The sequence below is a fragment of the Bombina bombina genome, chromosome 6, assembly GCF_027579735.1.
Source record: "Bombina bombina isolate aBomBom1 chromosome 6, aBomBom1.pri, whole genome shotgun sequence".
NCBI classification, from domain to species: Eukaryota; Metazoa; Chordata; class Amphibia; order Anura; family Bombinatoridae; genus Bombina; species Bombina bombina.
The window spans coordinates 1,058,389,381-1,058,411,063 of record NC_069504.1 but is presented as its reverse complement, the minus strand read 5'-3'; the positions used below and the strand labels follow the sequence as shown (position 1 = coordinate 1,058,411,063).

General features: G+C 38.2%; 1 protein-coding gene across 7 annotated transcripts in view; it reads right to left on the bottom strand.

Annotated features, from left to right (window-relative positions):
- Nucleotides 1-21,683, bottom strand: part of SLC25A18 (solute carrier family 25 member 18) — a 92,189-nt gene that overhangs the window by 59,605 nt on the left and 10,901 nt on the right. For 5 of the 7 annotated variants that reach the window (XM_053718869.1, XM_053718870.1, XM_053718874.1 and 2 more), the window contains 2 exons: nucleotides 21,538-21,633; nucleotides 18,389-18,511 (listed from right to left, as the gene is read on the bottom strand). In XM_053718869.1, the coding sequence (XP_053574844.1) occupies nucleotides 18,389-18,511; nucleotides 21,538-21,554 (140 nt within the window). In that variant the 5' untranslated portion in view covers nucleotides 21,555-21,633. Of the gene's footprint in view, nucleotides 1-18,388; nucleotides 18,512-19,397; nucleotides 19,629-21,537; nucleotides 21,634-21,683 lie in introns of all 7 variants that reach the window. The other 2 variants (XM_053718876.1, XM_053718875.1) reach the window with 1 other exon arrangement.

Below are 21,683 nucleotides of genomic sequence, written 5' to 3'. Positions count from 1 at the left end.
CAAAACTGGAGAGGTCTCATATGAAAACGACAAAGGGGATCGCGTCCGATGCTGCAGTCATGAGACCTAAAACTTCCATGCACAGAGCCACTGAAGGGAATGATTGAGACTGAAGGTTGTCTGTTAGAGACAGAGTCATGGACACTGAATCTATCTGGAAACCTAAAAAGGTGACCCTTGTCTGAGGAATCAAGGAGCTTTTTGGTAAATTGATCCTCCAACCATGTCTTTGAAGAAACAACACTAGTTGATTCATTTGAGATTCTGCAGAATGTAAAGACTGAGCTAGAACCAAGATATCGTCCAAATAAGGAAACACTGCAATACCCCGTTCTCTGATTACAGAGAGTAGGGCACCGAGAACCTTTAAAAAGATTCTTGGAGCTGTCGCTAGGCCAAATGGAAGAGCTACAAATTGGTAATGCTTGTCTAGAAAAGAGAATCTCAGAAACTGATAGTGGTCTGGATGAATCAGAATATGAAGATATGCATCCTGTAAGTCTATCGTGAACATATAATGCCCTTGCTGAACAAAAGGCAGAAAAGTCCTTATAGTCACCATTTTGAAAGTTGGCACTCTTACAAAACGATTAAAAATGTTCAGATCCAGAAGTGGCCTGAATGAATTTTCTTTCTTTGGGACAATGAATAGATTTGAATAAAACCCCAGACCCTTTTCCTGAAATGGAACTGTTATGATTACCCCTGAAAGCTCCAGGTCTGAAACACAGTTCAGAAAAGCCTGAGCCTTTACTGGATTTACTGGGATTCGTGAGAGAAAAAAATCTTCTCACAGGAGGTCTTACTCTGAATCCTATTCAGTACCCTTGAGAGACAATACTCTGAATCCATTGATTTTGGACAGAGTCTGCCCAAATGCTTTGGAAGAATCTTAATCTGCCCCCTACCATCTGAACTGAATTGAGGGCCGGACCTTCATGCAGACTTGGGGGCTGGCTTTGGTTTCTTAAACGACTTGGATTTACTCTAACTAGAAGAAGGTTTCCAATTGGAACCAGATTCTTTGGGATAAGGATTGGGTTTCTGTTCCTTATTTTGTCGAAAGGAACGAAAACGGTTAGAAGCTTTAGATTTACCCTTAGGTCTTTTTTCCTGAGGCAAAAAAACTCCCTTCCCCCCAGTGACAGTTGAAATAATCGAATCCAACTGAGAACCAAATAAATTATTACCTTGGAAAGAAAGAGATAGTAATCTAGATACCATGCCAGCATTCCAATATTTGAGCCACAAAGCTCTTCTAGCTAAAATAGCTAAAGACATAGATTTAACATAAATTTTGATGATATCAAAAAATGGCATCACAGATAAAATGATTAGCATGTTGAAGCAAGCGAACAAGCGTCAACCAAGACCCCGGAAATGAGGAATTTGCGTCACCGAACGAACCTTTGTGTCAAAAAAATTATCGCACCAAAAATGACGCAATAAACATCAGCATTTTGCGACCTCGCAAGCCTAAATTTGCCCACGAAAATTTAGTGAAAAAGCAGTCAATTTGAAAAAAAGACTATACCCCAGGTAAGAAAAATATTTTCCTAAATATCTGCTAGATTACTAGTTTTGTCGGTAAAGCCGTGCGTTGCTAACGAGGCTTTTTTTCCAGCGTTCACTTTAAACAACGCTGGTATTACAAGTTTTCTGAATGGCTGCGTTAGCCTCAGAAAAGTGAGCGTTGAGCAAATTTAGCTCCACTTCTCACTGCAATACCAGCGTTGCTTACGGTAGCGGTAAGCTGGCTAAAACGTGCTTGTGCACGATCTCCCCATAGGAAACAATGGGGCTGAGACGGCTGAAAAAAAAACTAACACCTGCAAAAAAGCAGCGTTCAGCTCCTAACGCAGCCCCATTGTTTCCTATGGGAAAATACTTTCTATGTCTACACCTAACACCCTAACATGAACCCTGAGTCTAAACACCCCTAACCTTACACTTATTAACCCCTAATCTGCCACCCCCGACATCATCGCCACCTGCATTATATTATTAACCCCTAATCTGCCGCTGCAGACACCGCCGCCACCTACATTATACCTATGAACCCCTAATCTGCTGCCCCTAACATCGCCGACACCTATATTATATTTATTAACACCTAATCTGCCGCCCCCAACGTCGCCACCACTTACCTACAATTATTAACCCCTAATCTGCTGCCCCCAACATCGCCGCCACTATATTAAATGCAGTGACGTGCAGTGACGTCAGAGGATGGTGAGGCAGTGGCTAGGATACGCCTTCATTCTTTAGATATCCTTTGTTGAAGAAATAGCAATGCACATGGGTGAGCCAATCACATGAGGTATCTATGTGCAGCCACCAATCAGCAGCTACTGAGCATATTTAGATATGATTTTCAACAAAGGACATCAAAAGAATAAAGAAAATTAGATATTAGATGTAAATTGGAAAGTTATTTAAATTTGCATATGGGTTTCATATGGGTTTCATGTCCCTTTAAATGGTGTCTTGGAAAACTGGTCAACTTAGTAAACATCTGATTTTAGTCTAAAAGGATTGTAACAGAAACTCTTGCCAGATAACACAATGCTTGCTCTGATTATGAGATCTAGAAATCCATGCCCATTAAAATATGTTTAAAACATACATTTTACTTTAATGCTGCAAATTATGCTTATAGATTCTTTCATTACATAAGGGATGAGAGTCAGAGGGGGAGGAAGAGAGACAGAGAGAGAAAGAGACCATGGGGGAGAACAACACATAAGGAGAGAGATGGATAGATAGAGAGACACACACACACACACACACACACACACACACACAAGGGGGGGGGCACTGCATTTTAAAGTAATAAAACAGCAGAGCTACAGAGAGTTCAGAAAATTAGACTATAATTTAGTGTGAAGTACAGAGGCAAGCTGCTAAGTTAGTGGGTGTAAAGTTTGAGTAAACAAAATACAAAAACGACCCTGCTATAAAAGAGTAAACAAACACTAAACCACATTCATTAAATTATCATTTTAACTAACAGAATCTTTCAGTAAAATCTTACTTTAATAAGATGTGGGTGAAACACTGCTCTCTGTGCCTCTCTCCTGCTCTGTAAGGATTCAGGAAGTGACAGTGGCACATTCCACTGCACTTAGAGGGGAAGAACAGAACTCTCTTTTTCACTTTAGCAAAGCTAGCAGGTTCCCAGGACAGCAACAAAATATATGAAAGTTGTTTTTTTGCGTTTTTGTTTTGTTTTATATGATTTAACATCCAGCCCCAACCCTATGTTCCACTTACTAATGCCTCTCACTGGATTGGTTCAGCCCAAATAGGACTGCCTCAAATAAGCAGTTAATGAGCCATGCAATGATCTTAACCACTTGCATCCAGTAGATGGCGCAGCATGTTGTGTAATGGTGGGCAGACCTGATTGTGCCTCTTCATTGCACAACATATAGCTGTGAGAAAAAAAAATGCTGGGGGAAAAAAATTACAATTTTTAAAGCCAATAAAAAAAATATATTTTTGCCCATATGAGAGGTGAAGCACTGCCTCATTAAATGTATTAACCCCTAAACCTAAGTCTAACCCTAACCCTAACACCCCCTAAGTTAAAAATTATTTAAATAAATCTAAATAAAATTACTATAATTAAATAAATTATTCCTATTTAAAACTAAATACTTACCTATAAAATAAACCCTAATATAGCTACAATATAACTAATAGTTTACATTACAGCTATTTTAGGATTTATTTTTATTTTACAGGAAACTTTGTATTTATATTAACTAGGTACAATAGTTATTAAATAGTTATTAACTATTTAATAACTACCTAGCTAAAATAAAGACAAATATACCTGTAAAATAAACCCTAACCTAAGTTACAATAACACCTAACATTACTCTATAATTAAATTAATTACCTAAACTACCTACAATTAAATACAATTAAATTAAATAAACTAAATTACGAAAAAAACAAACACTAAATTACAGAAAATAAAAAAGAAATTACAATATTTTAAACTAATTACACCTAATCTAATCCCCCTAATAAAATAAAAAAGCCCCCCAAAATAATAAAATTCCCTACCCTATACTAAATTACAAATAGCCCTTAAAAGGGCCTTTTGCAGGGCATTGCCCCAAAGTAATCAGCTCTTTTACCAGCCCTTAAAAGGGCTTTTTGCAGGGCATTGCCCCAAAGTAATCAGTCCTTTTACCTGTAAAAAAAAATACAATACCCCCCCAACATTAAAACCCACCACCCACCTACCCCTACTCTAAAACCCACCCAAACACCCCTTAAAAAAAAATCTAACACTAACCCCCTGAAGATCACCCTACCTTGAGCAGTCTTCACCCAGCGGGGCCGAAGTCCTCTAAGAAGCCGGGCACAAGTAGTCCTCCATCCGGCAGAAGTCTTCATCCGATCGGGGCAGAAGAGGTCCTCCATCCGGCAGAAGTCATCATCCAAGCGGTATCTTCTATCTTCATCCATCCGCGGCTCCATCTTCAAGACCTCCGACGCGGAACATCCTCCTCAGCCGACGGACTAACGACAAATGAAGGTTCCTTTAAATGACGTCATCCAAGATGGTGTCCCTCGAATTCTGATTGGCTGCTAGGATTCTATCAGCCAATCAGAATTAAGGTAGGAAAAATCCGATTGGCTGATTAAATCAGCCAATCGGATTGACCTTGCATTCTATTGGCTGTTCCGATCAGCCAATAGAATGCGAGGTCAATCCGACTGGCTGATTGGATTAGCCAATTGGATTGATCTTCAATCCGATTGGCTGATTTAATCAGCCAATCAGATTTTTCCTACCTTAATTCCGATTGGCTGATAGAATCCTATCAGCCAATCGGAATTCGAGGGACGCCATCTTGGATGACGTCATTTAAAGGAACCTTCATTCGTCGTTAGTCCGTCGGCCGAGGAGGATGTTCCGCGTCGGAGGTCTTGAAGATGGAGCCGCGGGTGGATGAAGATAGAAGATGCCGCTTGGATGATGACTTCTGCCGGATGGAGGACCTCTTCTGCCCCAATCGGATGAAGACTTCTGCCGGATGGAGGACCACTTGTGCCCGGCTTCTTGGAGGACTTCGGCCCGGCTGGGTAAGGGTGATCTTCAGGGGGTTAGTGTTAGGTTTTTTTAAGGGGTGTTTGGGTGGGTTTTAGAGTAGGGGGTGTGTGGGTGGTGGGTTTTAATGTTGGGGAGGGGTATTGTATTTTTTTTTTACAGGTAAAAGAGCTGATTACTTTGGAGCAATGCCCCGCAAAAAGCCCTTTTAAGGGCTGGTAAAAGAGCTGATTACTTTGGGGCAATGCCCCGCAAAAGGCCCTTTTAAAGGCTATTTGTAATTTAGTATAGGATAGGGAATTTTATTATTTTGGGGGGCTTTTTTATTTTATTAGGGGGATTAGATTAGGTGTAATTAGTTTGAAATATTGTAATTTCTTTTTTATTTTTCGTAATTTAGTTTATTTAATTTAATTGTATTTAATTGTAGGTAGTTTAGGTAATTAATTTAATTATATAGTAGTGTTAGGTGTAATTGTAACTTAGGTTAGGGTTTATTTTACAGGTATATTTGTCTTTATTTTAGCTAGGTAGTTATTAAATAGTTAATAACTATTTAATAACTATTGTACCTAGTTAAAATAAATACAAAGTTGCCTGTAAAATAAAATAAATAAATAAATGTGGGAGGCCAGAGGTTTAGGGGTTAATAACTTTAATATAGTTGTGGCGGCGACGTTGGGGGGTGTCAGATTAGGGGTTAATAAGTGTAGGTAGGTGGCGGTGATGTCGGGGGCAGCAGATTAGGGGTTAATAAGTGTAATGTAGGTGTTGGCGATGTTGGGCGGCAGATTAGGGTTTAATAAGTGTAATGTAGGTGTCGGCGATGTCAGGGGCAGCAGATTAGGGGTGTTTAGACTCTGGGTTTATGTTAGGGTGTTAGGTTTAAACATAAATTTTCTTTCCCCATAAGATTCAATGGGGCTGCGTTATGAAGCTTTACGCTCCGTTATTGCAGGTGTTAGGCTTTTTTTTTAGCTGGCTCTCCCCATTGATGTCTATGGGGAAATCGTGCACGAGCATGTCAAACCAGCTCAAAGCAGCGCTGGTATTTGTGTGCGGTAAGAAGCTCAATGCTGCCATATTGCCCACAAACGCAGGTTTTTGGAAAACCTGTAATAGCAGCGCTATTAAAGGTGAGCGGTGGAAATAACTTGCAAGTTATTACTGAGCCACTCATAACGCAAAACTCACAATCTGGCCGAGTGTTTGTAAAACTGAATTGTGGGTGTGGTGGGATGTATTTATAGGCATTTCGAGGTTTGGGAAACTTTGCCCCTCCTGGTAGGATTGTATATCCCATACGTCACTAGCTCATGGACTCTTACCAATTACATGAAAGAAATTTAAATATTAACCACTAAACTGCCAAACCTTACAACGCCAACTAACTAATTATACTGTTAACCCCTAAACCGACAAACCCCAACATCGCAATAAACCTAATTAACCTATTAACCCCTAAACTGCCAACACCCCACAATGCAAATAACTAATTTAATTACTAAGCCCCTAACCTAACACCCCCTAAATTAATCTCAATTACTATTAACTGGACACTTAAAATAAAAAATCCCAACATTAAATTACAAAAAATTAATCTAACATTACAAAAAATAAAAAAAGTCTAACATTACAGAAAAAAATAAACAAAATTATCAAAAATAAAAAAAATTAAACCTAATTCCTTTGAAAATAAAAAGCCCCCCAAAATAAAAACACCCCCTAATCTAAACTACCAATAGCCACAGGTGATCACTTTTAATTCCTTTAAAAACATTTTTTTACAATGTAAGTTAAAAGCTCTAAAAGTCCCCTTCCTCTAGCAGTAAACTTCGGTATTTTGATATCAGTGTGTGGTGCATTTTGTTAGTACCATGTCACTTACACATCACAGTGCATCCGTTTAATAACCAAACTAAAACTAAGTTTGATACATACAGTAGCAGTCAAGTATAGGCCAGTATGCACGTTAAGTCTATAATGTTGTATAGATTATAAGCTCTTCTGACCCTCTTGTATTCATTTGTTTTATTTAGTCTGTTATATGTCTGTGTATTTCTTTTTTTATCATGATTCCGAGTCATCGCATTATCATTACTCATGTACCTTGCGATAAGGAATTTGGCAGCGCTATACCAATAAATAATAAATACATTAGAATAATAATAACAATAATACTGTGTAACCAGTTGGAGCTAGTTGAAATGCTTTTTGTACAAAGAAGTGGAGGGTATGATTCATCACAAGGAGGCGGTAGAATGGGAGCTCGGAGTATCTGCCAGCTCCAGATTTCCACTAACAGGGAGGTTTTATACAGATGATTGTGGTACAAGCAGGAAAGGGAGGCACAGGGCAGGGAAACTAGCTACATACAAGGCAAAACAACTGGACTGAATCAAAGCAAATGCTCAGACACCAAACTGCATAGGCCTTTCTTCCACTCTCTTACTGCACTTGCAAATGGTCCTGAAAAATACCAACAAACTGGCCTAGACCTATGTTACTGTCATAGAATGTACCTCTTTTATATCATAAAAACAGCTATTGTTTAAGAACTGGTACAAAAGTGATAGACTCTATTCCCTAAGTAAGCCAACATCTATTTTTTTAGAAAAGCAATTAAAGGGACATTACATTTGGAATCAATTTCATCATATGTTTTTTTTGTATTGAGCCGAAGTGCTTATCTTTATTGCATGATACATACACACACAGCAAGGGAATAGACTGCACTGGATACACATACCATAACCTTAGCAGCACTCTCACAATAAACTGTGTGCATATCACATGACAAGGCCAGCAGACTGGGGGCAAAATCCACTTCTGTTATTTATCCTTGAGGTTCTCCTCATTCTATTTACTTGTTTACAATAGACTGATAGGAGAAAGAAGCTGGAGTATGGAATCTAGGGGTGGGCTAGACATGGCATCCACTGACTTACATGATTTATGTCCCTATAGGTTTTGCTTCTCCCTTAACCCCTTAATGACCGCAGCACTTTTCCATTTTCTGTCCGTTTGGGACCAAGGCTATTTTTACATTTTTGCGGTGTTTGTGTTTAGCTGTAATTTTCCTCTTACTCATTTACTGTACCCACACATATTATATACCGTTTTTCTCGCCATTAAATGGGCTTTCTAAAGATACCATTATTTTTATCATATCTTATAATTTACTCTAATTTTTTTTATAAAATATGAGGAAAAAATGGAAAAAAACACACTTTTTCTAACTTTGACCCCCAAAATCTGTTACACATCTACAATCACCAAAAAACACCCATGCTAAATAGTTTCTAAATTTTGTTCTGAGTTTAGAAATACCCAATGTTTACATGTTCTTTGCTTTTTTTGCAAGTTATAGGTCCATAAATACAAGTAGCACTTTGCTATTTCCAAACCACTTTTTTTCAAAATGAGTGCTAGTTACATTGGGACACTGATATCTTTCAGGAATCCCTGAATATCCATTGACATGTATATATTTATTTTTAGAAGACATCCCAAAGTATTGATCTAGGCCCATTTTGGTATATTTCATGCCGCCATTTCACCGCCAAATGCGATCAAATAAAAAAAATTGTTCACTTTTTCACAAATTTTTTCACAAACTTTAGGTTTCTCACTGAAATCATTTACAAACAGCTTGTGCAATTATAGCATAAATGGTTGTAAATTCTTCTCTGGGATCCCCTTTGTTCATAAATAGCAGACATATATGGCTTTGGCGTTGCTTTTTGGTAATTAGAAGGCTGCTAAATGCCACTGCGCACCACACGTGTTTTATGCCCAGCAGTGAAGGGGTTAATTAGGGAGCATGTAGGGAGCTTGTATGGTTAATTTTAGCTTTAGTGTAGTGTAGTAGACAACCCCAAGTATTGATCTAGGCCCATTTTGGTATATTTCATGCCACCATTTCACCAATTTTAGGTTTCTCACTGAAATTATTTACAAACAGCTTATGCAATTATGGCACAAATGGTTGTAAATGCTTTTCTGGGATCCCCTTTGTTCAGAAATAGCAGACATATATGACTTCGGCGTTGCTTTTTGGTAATTAGAAGGCCGCTAAATGCTGCTGCGCATCACACGTATATTATGGCTAGCAGTGAAGGGGTTAATTAGGTAGTTTGTAGGGAGCTTGCAGGGTTAATTTTAGCTTTAGTGTAGAGATCAGCCTCCCACCTGACACATCAGACCCCCTGATCCCTCCCAAACAGCTCCCTTCCCTCCCCCCACCCCACAATTGTCCCCGCCATCTTAAGTACTGGCAGAAAGTCTGCCAGTACTAAAATAAAAGGTTTTTTTAATTTTTTTTTTTTTTTAGCATATTTACATATGCTGCTTTGTAGAATCCCCCCTTAGCCCCCAACCTCCCTGATCCACCCCCAAAACAGCTCTCTTACCCTCCCCCTCTGCATTATTGGGGGCCATCTTGGGTACTGGCAGCTGTCTGCCAGTACCCAGTTTCAAGAAAAAAAACGGTTTTTTTTTAAAAAAAAAATAGAAATTCTGTAGTGTAGCTTCACCCCCCCTCACAGACAAACCCCAACACCTTAATTGATTAATAAAAAAAAACTTTTATTCCCTTTTTTTTTGCATTTTTTTTAAAACTTTTTTCTGTAGTGTAGCGGTTCCCACCCGCTCCCTCCCCGTGCACGCGCCCGCCCCCGCCCTTCCGTGCACGCGCGCGCGTCAGTGCGCGCCCCCGATCACCCACGACCACGATCCCGCCCCTCCTGCACGTCGCCAAGGCCATCGATGGCCACCACCCGCCTCCCACCCACCAACGCGGTAAGCCAACAATCTCCGGTGCAGAGAGGGCCACAGAGTGGCTCTCTCTGCACCGGATGGCTTAAAAATGTTATTGCAGGATGCCTCGATATCGAGGCATCACTGCAATAACCGGAAAGCAGCTGGAAGCGAGCAGGATCGCTTCCAGCTGCTTTCCAGACCGAGGACGTGCAGGGTACGTCCTTGGTCGTTAAGGGTATTTTTTTAGAGGACGTACCCTGCACGTCCTCGGTCGTTAAGGGGTTAAACAAATTAACATTTCTATCTACTGAGTTGTCTAGTTTCCTTGCCAAAATTCCTCTGACTCACCAACAGTGCTTAATAAGAAGAAAGAAAAGAAGGATTCTACTTTTTTCAATTTAATTACACTACAAAAGTATGTGGACGCCACTACAAATTATTGAGTTCAGGTGTTTTAGCCACACCAACTGCTAGCAGGTGCCTAAAATCCAGCACATAGCCATGAAATCTGCATAGACAAACACTGACATTAGAATCGGTCGTACTGAAAGGCTCTGACTTTAAAAGGGACATAAAACAGGTTGAGATCTGTGCAAAGGGCTAATTAATTAAAAATAGTTTGCCTAAAAAAATTGTTTAAAAATTGCTGGCACGTATTTTAAAATAATTTTCAAAATTAAGCAAAATTAATTACATAGGTAAGATGCCTGGAGCAGCCAACTCCATTCCCCCTTATCAGTGTTTAGAAACAGGTATTGTATTTCAAATGAGTTCACAAATTCTAGGCATGCCCCAGCAGATAATCCCTATGCACATTTGCATTATACCAAAACAACAACAGATATAGATACAGTCATAGAAGGAAATGTGTGGGGGGAGTTAGACCTTTACAATTCAGAAACTAAAAAGAAAGGGTTAATAGCGAGGCACTGCAGTATACATTTGCAGGTAAAGCCATTAAAGTACATATTATATGTTGTCTCTATCCCAACTTGTTTTATGTCCCTTTAAATATGGTCAGTTTGTGAAATTTCTGCCCTACTAGATGGTATTATTGTGAAGAGGACGTGTTTAAGAGCAAAAAACATAATTTATGTAAGAACTTACCTGATAAATTCTTTCATAGTGGCAAGAGTCCATGAGCTAGTGAAGTATGGGATATACATTCCTACCAGAAGGGGGCAAAGTTTCCCAAACCTCAAATGCCTATAAATACACATTCCACCTCACTCATACCTCAGTTTAACGTATAGCCAAGTTAGTAAGGTATAAAAAGCATAAAAAGAGGAACAGGATAAAGGGCTTTATATATAAAAAAAATCATAACTTCAAAAAATATTGGGTGGGTCTCATGGACTCTTGCCACTATGAAATAAATTAATTTATCAGGTAAGTTCTTACATAAATTATGTTTTCTTTCATGTAAGTGGCAAGAGTCCATGAGCTAGTGACGTATGGGATATAATACCCAAGATCTGGAAGTCCACGATTCACTAGAGAGGGAGGGATAAAATAAAAACAGCTATTTCCGCTGAGAAATAAATCCAAAAAATAATTAAGTTTTCTTAAAAATTTCAAAAAAGCTCAAATCATAGGCACTTAATTAAACTGAGACAGCTACCTGAAGAACCATTCTACAAAAGGTTGCTTCCGAAGAAGCAAACACAACAAAATGGTAACATTTAGTAAATGTATGCAAAGAAGACCAAGTTGCTGCTTTGCAAATTTGATCAACTGAAACTTCATTCTTGAAAGTCCAAGATGTGGTGACTAATCTAATAGAATGAGCTGTAATACGCTGAGGCGGAGACTGCCCAGCCTCCAAATAAGCTTTGTGAATCAAAAGCTTCAACCAAGATGCCAAGGAAATGGCAAAGACTTTCTGACCTTTTCTGGAACCAGAAAAAATAACAAATAGAGTAGAAGTCTTACTGAAATCTTCTTTAGTAGCCTCAACATAATATTTCAAAGCTCTTACCACATCCAAAGAATGTAAAGACTTTTCAAGAGTATTCTTAGGATTAGGACACAAGTAAGTAACAATAATTTCCCTATTGATGTTGTTAGAATTCACAACCTTTGGCAAAAATTTAAACTAAGTCCGCAAAACAGCTTTATCTTGATAGAAAATAAGATAAGGAGACTCGCAAGAGAGAGCAGACAATTCAGAAAGTCTTCTAGCAGAAGAGATAGCCAAAAGAAATAAAACTTTCCAAAAAAGTAGTTTAATATCCAAAGAATACATAGGCTCAAAAGAAGGAGCCTGCAAAATATTTTTAAAAATTGAGACTTCAAGGAGGAGAAATTGATTAAATAACAGGCTAGATATGAATCAAAGCCTGAAGAAAACAGTGAATATCAGGAAGCTTAGCAATCTTTTCAAAGTATTTGCAGAGTGACGTCATTGTTGCAGACAAACCTTTACCCAAACCATCCTGCAGAAACTGTAAAATCCTAGGAATTATAAATTAATGTCAAGAATAATCATGATTGGAACACCAAGAAATATAGGTTTTCCAAACCCTATGATAAATCTAACTTTAAACAGACTTACGAGCCTGCATCATAGTGTTAAACACTGAGTCAGAGAAATGTCTATGACTAAGAACTAAGCGTTCAATTTCCATGCCTTCAAATGTAGAGATTTAAAATTAACCAAGCTAGGGGGTGCTCTCTAGACATGTGCGATTCATTTCGGATCGATTCGGAAATTCGTCCGAATTCGTAAAATTCGGGATTCGGATCGATTCGAATTTCCGAATTAAAATAGTGCCGAATTTACCGAATAAATCCGAATTAGTTCGGATTTATTCGGATTTATTCGGTAGATTCGGATGGCCATGGATTACACTAGTATTCTACAGTATATTGGTTATATCACTCTGCTATGGGTTACACCTAATATACAGTACATACTAGTCTAATACACAGCACATCCCACCGAATTCTGAATTTCTGAACCAAACCGAATCGAACCGAGACAAATTTAGTAAAATCCGAATGAATCCGAAACTAATTGATTCAAATTTTTCCGAATTCGAATCGCTCCGAACTGAAATTCGAAAAAATCCGAATCAATCCGAACCAAAGCGAATTTTTTCGCCATGCACATATCTAGTGCTCTCTACTACATAAATTAATATATGACCATCTAAAAGTAAAAAAAAAAAAAAACACAAAATAAATTAAAACAAATTAAAAAAAACCATATAATCAATCACAAATGCATCAGATCAATCGCAAATGCATAAAAAGTAATATAAAATATTGCAACTACAGTACAAGTCCAATATATGAGAGGACAGATCAGAGATATTCTTATCTCACAAAATGGTTAGTCCATAATTTCCAGATACAGGGCTGCTCTCCTTCTTGCAGATCACTCTCGATCAAGCTCTAGACATGGATACAAAAGACAAAGGGGTGCCTCATGTGTAGATCAGAGATGTAACAAATCCCACACTGAATAGAAAGCCAAATGGATACTCACATTTAGCTGAAGCACCCTTGTATGCTTGTGGTAGCAGGCTAATAACTCAGGGTGTATCAGCTAACCCAGGCAGCAGGTAACACTCAGGAACACCAGATGCAGTACCCAGATGGAGTACTGAATGCAGTTCGCCCCAAAGAGCGATAGGGATAAAAGTAAGGTGCTAACACTTGGCTTATGTAAAACACAAGGTTTATAAAAACTCAAATAAAAACAAAAGCTTCAAGTGATAGGAGGGCATAAACATGTAGCCCCCCTAATGCAATGCATTTCTCGGCTATAAAATCGCTGTTTCCTCAGGCATATAGGCACCTTACTATCTCCTAAACCTTTATACAATGAATAACCAATTAGAACAAAGGATAAAACATACCCCCTTGGAGGCATGATTGAACACATGTCTGTACAATTAAAGTTTATTTGTGAAACAGTACCTAATAACAATTACAATGTATAACACATATTTGAAATCTGATGGAACACTTACAGTATAGCACCATAATCACACCTATATGCAATATTTGATTGTAATATTGTGTTGTGTCCACAAAGTTGTGTTATGCAAAAATAAAAGCTATCTCAAAAACATCTAAATTGGGAGACCAGCCTCGATACTGCTTTATACTTAGTGGAATATATGGTATGTTTGCTTACTTTATTTTAAAATCGTTGTGTCATAGACCCATTGCTCTCTTTCATGAGTCCCTGATGTTTTATTCAATCTGCAGTGTGCAGATTGTATGGAATAGACCCCTATTGGACTGTTAAGGTCACATGTGTATAGAGACCAATCATAAAATCTCATATTTGCAACGTCACTAGTTACTAGGCAGTTCTATTATTGACCCCTATCGGACTGTTAAGGTCACATGTATATAGAGACCAATCCTAAAATCTCATATTTGCAACATCACTAGTAACTAGTCAGTTCTATTATTAGGCAGTTCTATCATTGACCCCTATTGGACTGTTAAGGTCACATGTGTATAAAGACCAATCATAAAATCTTATAATTAAAACATCACTAGTTACTATGCAGTTCTATTGTTGACCCCTATTGGACTGTCCAGGTCACATGTGTATAGAGACCAAACATAAAATCTCATATTTGCAACATCACTAGTTACTAGGCAGTTCCATTATTGACCCCTATTGAACTGTTAAGGTCACATGTGTATAGAGACCAATCATCTTTGGGGCGAACTGCATTCAAATGTAGAGATTTGAGATTCTGATGGAAAACTGGGCCTTGAGACAAAAAGTCTGGTCTTATAGAAAGTGACCAAGGCTGGCAACTGGACATTTGGACAAGGTCCGCATACCAGAACCTGGTTTGAGATCACTCCCAGAGGTGAAAAAATGTAAGCAGGTTTGTAAAACTATGGAACTGCTAGAGCATTCATCATTTCCGCCTGAGGATCCCTGGACCAGGAGAGGTATCTGGGAAGTTTCTTGTTTAGATGATAGGCCATCAGATCTGTGTCTGGAGGACCCCACATCTGCACAATCTGACACATCTGGATGGAGAGACTACTACACAGATGTAGAATCTGACAGCTGAGATAATCTGCTTCCAAATTGTCTACACCTGGTATATGAATCGCAGTGCTTAGACAAGAATTAGATTCTGCCCAAGAAAGTATTAGAGATACTTCTTTTATAGCTAGGGGACTGCGAGTCCCTCCTTGATGATTGACATATGCCACTGTTGTGACATTGTCTGTTTGAAACCGAATATATCATTCTCTCTTTAATAGAGGCCAAGCCTGAAGAGCTCTGAAAATAGCACAGAGTTCTAAGATATAGATTGTTAACCTCGCCTCTCGAGGATTCCAAACTCCTTGTGCTGTCAGAGACCCCCAAACAGCTCCCCAACCTGAGAGACGTGCATCTGTTGTGATCACAGTCCAGGTAGGACAAACAAAGGAGGCCCCTTAAACTATAAGGTGATGGTATAACCACCAAGTCAGAGAGAGTGGAGAGTTGGGATTTAAGTATATCAGTTATGATAACTGAGTATAATCCCTGCACCATTGGTGCCACATGCAAAACTGTAGAGGTCTCATATGAAAACAAGCAAAAAGGATCGCGTCCGATGCTGCAATCATGAAACCTAAAACTTCCATGCAGATAGCCACTGAAGCGAATGATAAGAGACTGAAGGTTTAGACAAGCTGAAACCAATCTCACATCTCTTTTCTGTTAGGGATAGAGTCATGGACACTGAATCTATCTGGAAATCTATTGAGCTAGTACCAAGATATCGTCCAAATAAATATATTTACTGTGTAAGACAACATCCACATATAGCAGACAGCCAAACCAGCACTAAAACATATCAGTAGAGGTAATGGTAGAGGAGTATAATAAAGATCTGTAAAGGGAGGCAGCAGATGAATCCCCACGACCGAATTTACAGAGAGCCCTAGAATAGATTTCCCATAGGCAAAAACATGGTATCATCAGGCAATACTCCCTTCACATCCCTCAGACAAATACTGCACTTAGAGAGGAACTGGGCTTTAAAATGCTTAGAAGCGCCTTTCACGGAAGAAATCAAGCACATCATGCTTCACCACCTTCTAAGGAGGCAAAGTTCGTAAAACTGAGGTATGAGTGAGGTGGGAGGTGTATTTATAGGCATTTGAGGTTTGGGAAACTTTTCCCTCTTCTGGTAGGAATGTATATCCCATACGTCACTAGCTCATGGACTCTTGCCACTTACATGAAAGAAAGGCCTTGTTAAATAGTAAATCATGCAAACTCACAGTGCTGGTCCGATGACTGGTGAAGCACAGAAAAATAGCCTATCATCTCACTACAGAGGTCTGAACTGCCTCTGGAAGCAACATAGCACAAGAACTGTGCATCCAGAGCTTCATGAAATGAGTTTCCATGAATGATAAATCATGTTTTACAATCTGGCAGTCTGATGAAAGAATCTGGGTGTGGCAGATGCTAGGAGAATGCTTCCTATCGGAATGCTTACTGAAAATGCCTACTGTAAATTTTGGCGGAGGAATGAAAATGATCTGGGTCTGTTATTAAGGATTTGGGATAGGCCCCTTAGTTTCAAGGAAGGGTCATCTTAATGCTACAGGATACAAAAACATTTTAGACAATTAGGTGCTTCCAACTTTGTAGCAACAGTTTGGGGAAGGCCCTTTCCTGTTTCAGCATGACTGTGACTCTGTGCACAAAAGCAAGGTCCATGAAAACATGGTTTGGTGAGTTTGGTGTGGAGGAACTTGAGTGGCTTGCACAGAGCCCTGACCACATCCCATTGAACACCTTTTGGATAAATATGAATGTCGAATGCGAGCCAGACCTTCTTGTCATCAGTGGCTGATGTTAAAAAAATATTTTATTGGGGGGAAAATTCCCAAAGACACACTCCCACATCTTGTGGAAATCCTCACCAGGAGAGTGGTGAGCGTTATAGCCGCAAAGGGTGGGCCAACTCCATACTAATGACCATAGGTTTGGAATGGGATGTCCAAAAAGCGCATGTAGGTGTGATGGTCAGGTGTGCACATACTTTTGGCCATATAGTGTATGTTTTATATAGGTCCCAATCAATCAGAATTCCAATGTATGGCAGCTCAGGACAAACCAACCTGCCATTTGAAAAAGTAAAAGTGTTATATTCACATATATATATATATATATATATATATATATATATATATATATATATATATATATATATATATATATATATATATATATATATATGTATATATATATATATATATATGTATATATATATATATATATATATATATATATATATATATATATATAACAAAATAACGGGAAAATCGAGTTAAGATCATGAAAAACAAATGAAAAAGTATAAGAAAAAGGCAGCAAATGTGAAGCATGGAAGCCAATTGACTCCATGTTGAATATAGAATTTGTGAGTTTTTAATACAATTAATGATGTGTCCAATAAATAATTTTATGTAATTTTTTGAAAAAAAAATAAATATTTTACATATTTAAATATCCATTTAATTTCAGTTATAAATGAACATTCTGATATTAATATTTCATTTAAGTACAACTCATAGTTTACAAGTTTGAACTGAGTTCCAAAAGACTGATTTAATATGTATTAACATGTGAACTTGCGCAAAAATGTTCACATTGAAAAATGCCATATAAACAGCCAAGATAAGTTGCTCAAAATTCTGATGGACAGGAACAGGGGATATTAACAGTATATTTGACAAAATATAATTTAATTTATTAAAGGGATACTAAACACAATTTTTTTCTTGTATGATTTGGATAGAGCATGCCATTTTTAGCATTTTTTAATTTACTTCTAGTATCAATTTCTCTTTGTTCTCTTGGTATCTTCATTTGAAAAAAAACAGGAATGAAAGCTTAGGAGCCTCCCCATTTTTGGTTCAGGCCACTGGATAGCGCTTGTAGATTGGTGGCTACATTTAGCTGGCTCCTAAGCTTTTATTCCTGCTTTTCAAATAAAGATATCAAGATAACAAAGAAAAATTGATAATAGGAGTACTTTAGAAATTTGCTTAAAATTGCATGCTCTATCCGAATCATGAAAGAAAAAAATGTGGGTTTAGTGTCCCTTTAACAGTTTTTAACATTTTTTTCTCCAAATATATTTTTGAGCATACGTATATTTTTGACACAAATAATTTAATGCATAGGCCATGCTCACCCTTTAAGTAGGGCAAGTGGAAGCCCTGCTCTTTGAGGGACTGTCACCCAATCCCTGGCCTAGTGTGACTAGCAGTGCACACAGCGCCCATATGCCCTTCCCTCACGCCCTCCTGTGCATTTCCTGCCTAGGATTTGTTGTGAGCCTGAATACACAGTGCTAACATGGCAGCAGGACTTTTGAGCAAATCCCACAGACACCAGGACAAGAGGTCCCATAGATACTGTAACTGTAAGGCTAGTTACCATTGTTTAATTCTGCATCATTGGTGGTCCCTCTGAGGGAGGACTTGATAAACTATTTCATTTATGCTTTTGATACCCAATGTGGACCACAATACCAGTGATGTACCAGTGCCCTTGTGACTACTTACATTCCAGAGTAAATTGCTCTCCCTTGTTGGTTCTGTAGCCGTGTCTTGGCAAGATCAATAGGAAAAACACAGGTAACACCAACCAGTCCAGCCACTCCTCCATTGATCAGCTTAGCAGGTAAACTGTAAGAATATTTTGGAGTCAAGTAAAGCAAGTTGTACCTATTGCATAATCATTACTATATGCCCCTTCAGCACCACACACACACATGCTTACATATACACACCCATGCACACTAACCATGACCATGCACCACCCTGACTCTGTCCCCCAGGTCACTTAGTCTCTGCTCCCCACCTAGTTTCTTACAAAGTCAAAAAAGGAGGGTGTTAAATATACACAGTATGAAACATTTACCGAAAATGGAGCACACTTTAAGCTAGATCCTAGATGACAGCACCCGTAAACACCACAACAAAATGGCAAAAAGCCTGTTGCAGTAAAATATACCTAACTCCTCCATAGTGACAGGTTATACCAATATTTTATTCCATTACTTTCAAATAGAAAAAAGGCATTTTGCAGTGACATCCCAATCTGCTGAATACCTGCCCCATTTGTCCTGTTGCAAAGTCATTACACCAGCCACAAGGCAGGCTAATAAACTGAATTAACACTGGTACCTGACCCTATCAACAGCAATTAACCCTTACAACCTATCCCAGACTAATTAACCCTAACAACACTACCCTCCATACCTTTAGCATTCCTTATACCCTTAATATTATCATTCTATCAATGCCCCCTAAAATTAACATCCCCCACACCCACTGTTAGAATCATTGTCCCCATTATTTTTTTTATTTTGTTGGTGTTATGTTATCATTTTAGTCCAGGGTAATGGAATAAGCATGATTACATATTACAAGTAAGGAATCTATGACAAATCTCAATGCATCTATAAATAAAAAGAGAGAAGCGCTCAACCTGGGAACGAACAATAGCATAATAGCTTGGTCTATGGCTAGTTACCACCCTAGAAGCAGCCTCTTTTTGCTCAATATGTACCTTTCACAGAGAAGAACTTTCCTGTAGCATATCAGTCTGATCCTGACTTAACAGTGCAGTCCAGCCCCGAAATACCAGGCAATCCCTCTCTGAACAAGAGAAACAGCAAAACCCCAGACGTACGTTTCGGCCTATTGTGGGCCTCGTCAGTGAGGTGCAGCCATATCCCTCTAGGCACACTGAGCAACGGGTCCACGTCTGGATTCCCGCATCACACTTAGGGAGACTTCTCTAAGTGTCATAATTTGCATAAATAAAAAGAGAGAAGCGCTCAACCTGGGAACGAACAATAGCATAATAGCAATGCATCTGCCTTACATTACAAATATGCATTGATTAGTTAAATGTTTTTTTATAAACAGTGTTATAGTTTGGATTAAATTGGCACATACTACTTTAGTATTTAAATGGATAGTAAACTACAGATTTATATTTATAATTAATTGTTCTTAGCTATGTTTGAATTTACACCAGGTAAAAGCTAAGTATAGCCTTTACAGGCTGACTTATTGGTTAGATCAGTGGTTCCCAAACTTTATCGGTTCACGGCGCTCTTAAAGGGACAGTCTAGTATAAATTAAACTTTCATTATTCAGATAGGACTTTTAATTTTAATCAACTTTCCAATTTACTTTTATCATCAAAATTGCTTTTTTTCTCTTGGTATTCTTAGTTTAAACTAAACAGGCTCATATGCTAATTTCTAAGCCTTTGAGGGCTGCCTCTTATCACAGGCTTTTTAAATCTCTTTTCAACACAAAGAGACAGAAAGTACACATAGACCATATAGATAACACTGTGTTCAGGCACAGGGGATTATTTAAGATTTAGCACAAAACAATGCTAAATTTAAGACAATAGATAATAAACAGTCATGTGTTAAGGGGGCTGGAAGAAGGTTCCAAGATACAAGGTAATCACAGAGGTAAAAAGTATATTAATATAACTGTGTTGGTTATGCAAAACTGGGAAATGGGTAATAAAGGGATTATCTATCTTTTAAAACAATAACAATTCTATGGTAGACTGTCCCTTTAATGTTTCAAGATTTTTTCAAGGCACCCCAAGTCAAACCAAAGTTTTATACCTGACAGTTGCAGAGTGCAGTTGGTGGCTTGGTGCGATTAGGTAAAGAAGTCATGAGATTTACCAACCATGTTTGAATGATTGGTTTCTAAATGGCGTTTTAGCTTACTTGGAATCATGTATTCTGGAGCCAAAATCTTCAAACACACTACACAATGAGGTCTTTCTTCACCATTGACATTTGTTGATGTAAAGCCAAAATCCAAATAATCATAAATCATATTTACAATATTTCCACTTCTTCACACACCCGCCACTAGTTTGTGGTGCATCCTCTTCATTTTCAGCCGTAGTGTGCTTATTAAATAAAAACTTGTCCATTTGTTAAGCGTATAATAACAATGTACTCACAGATCAAGCCATATATTCATGTGATAACATTGTGCATCGTACGCATCTATGCATGTCGCATCTGGGTGAGTACATTCGGGTCTATTCTTAAAACGATACAGTCTCATCAGTAGTCTTGTCAGTGGCGCATCATTTATGAGGACTTTTACGGTTGCAAAAGAAGAATATTTTGAGTCACCCCTATAGACCAGTCACAGCGCCCCAGGGTGCTGCGGCGCACAGTTTGGGAACCACTGGGTTAGATGATTATTTACAAGGCAACATTTTAGTTCAAGTCTATATAATTATCTTAGACAGGCATAAAATTATCTATCAGGCACATCTGCGCAGAAATGCGCCATAGGATAGAAGCGCCTAATACAAACAACTTTGGTGACTCTTTAGTGGATATTACCACATCCCACAAGTGCCTTTTGTAAATAAAAACAACTGTTTGGACATTCTAATGGTTAAAGAGATATTCTAATGGCTAAATAAAATGCTCTAATTTCTAAGCATGTGCTAAATACCCCTGCAAAAGGGTGAAACACATAACTAGAGTTCCACACAGAATAACAACACATGTTCCAAACATCAAATTTTATAACCTAGGCTTTCACAATGCTGTGGGACAAGTGCAATGTTTTACACTAAAGCAAGAGGTATTTAATAATGTCCCTTTAAGTTGCCTCTTGTATATCAAAAACAGGTAAATACTACTAACCTGATAGTATCAGCCATAATAATACTGGTAGTTGGTGGATTTTGGAGCAGGATAAAATCTTTAGAAAGCAAAGAACGGATCCAAAGACCTTAGTAACTGAAAGAAAAAAAAGAGACAATATATTTGTTAACAAAAAGTTGCTCATA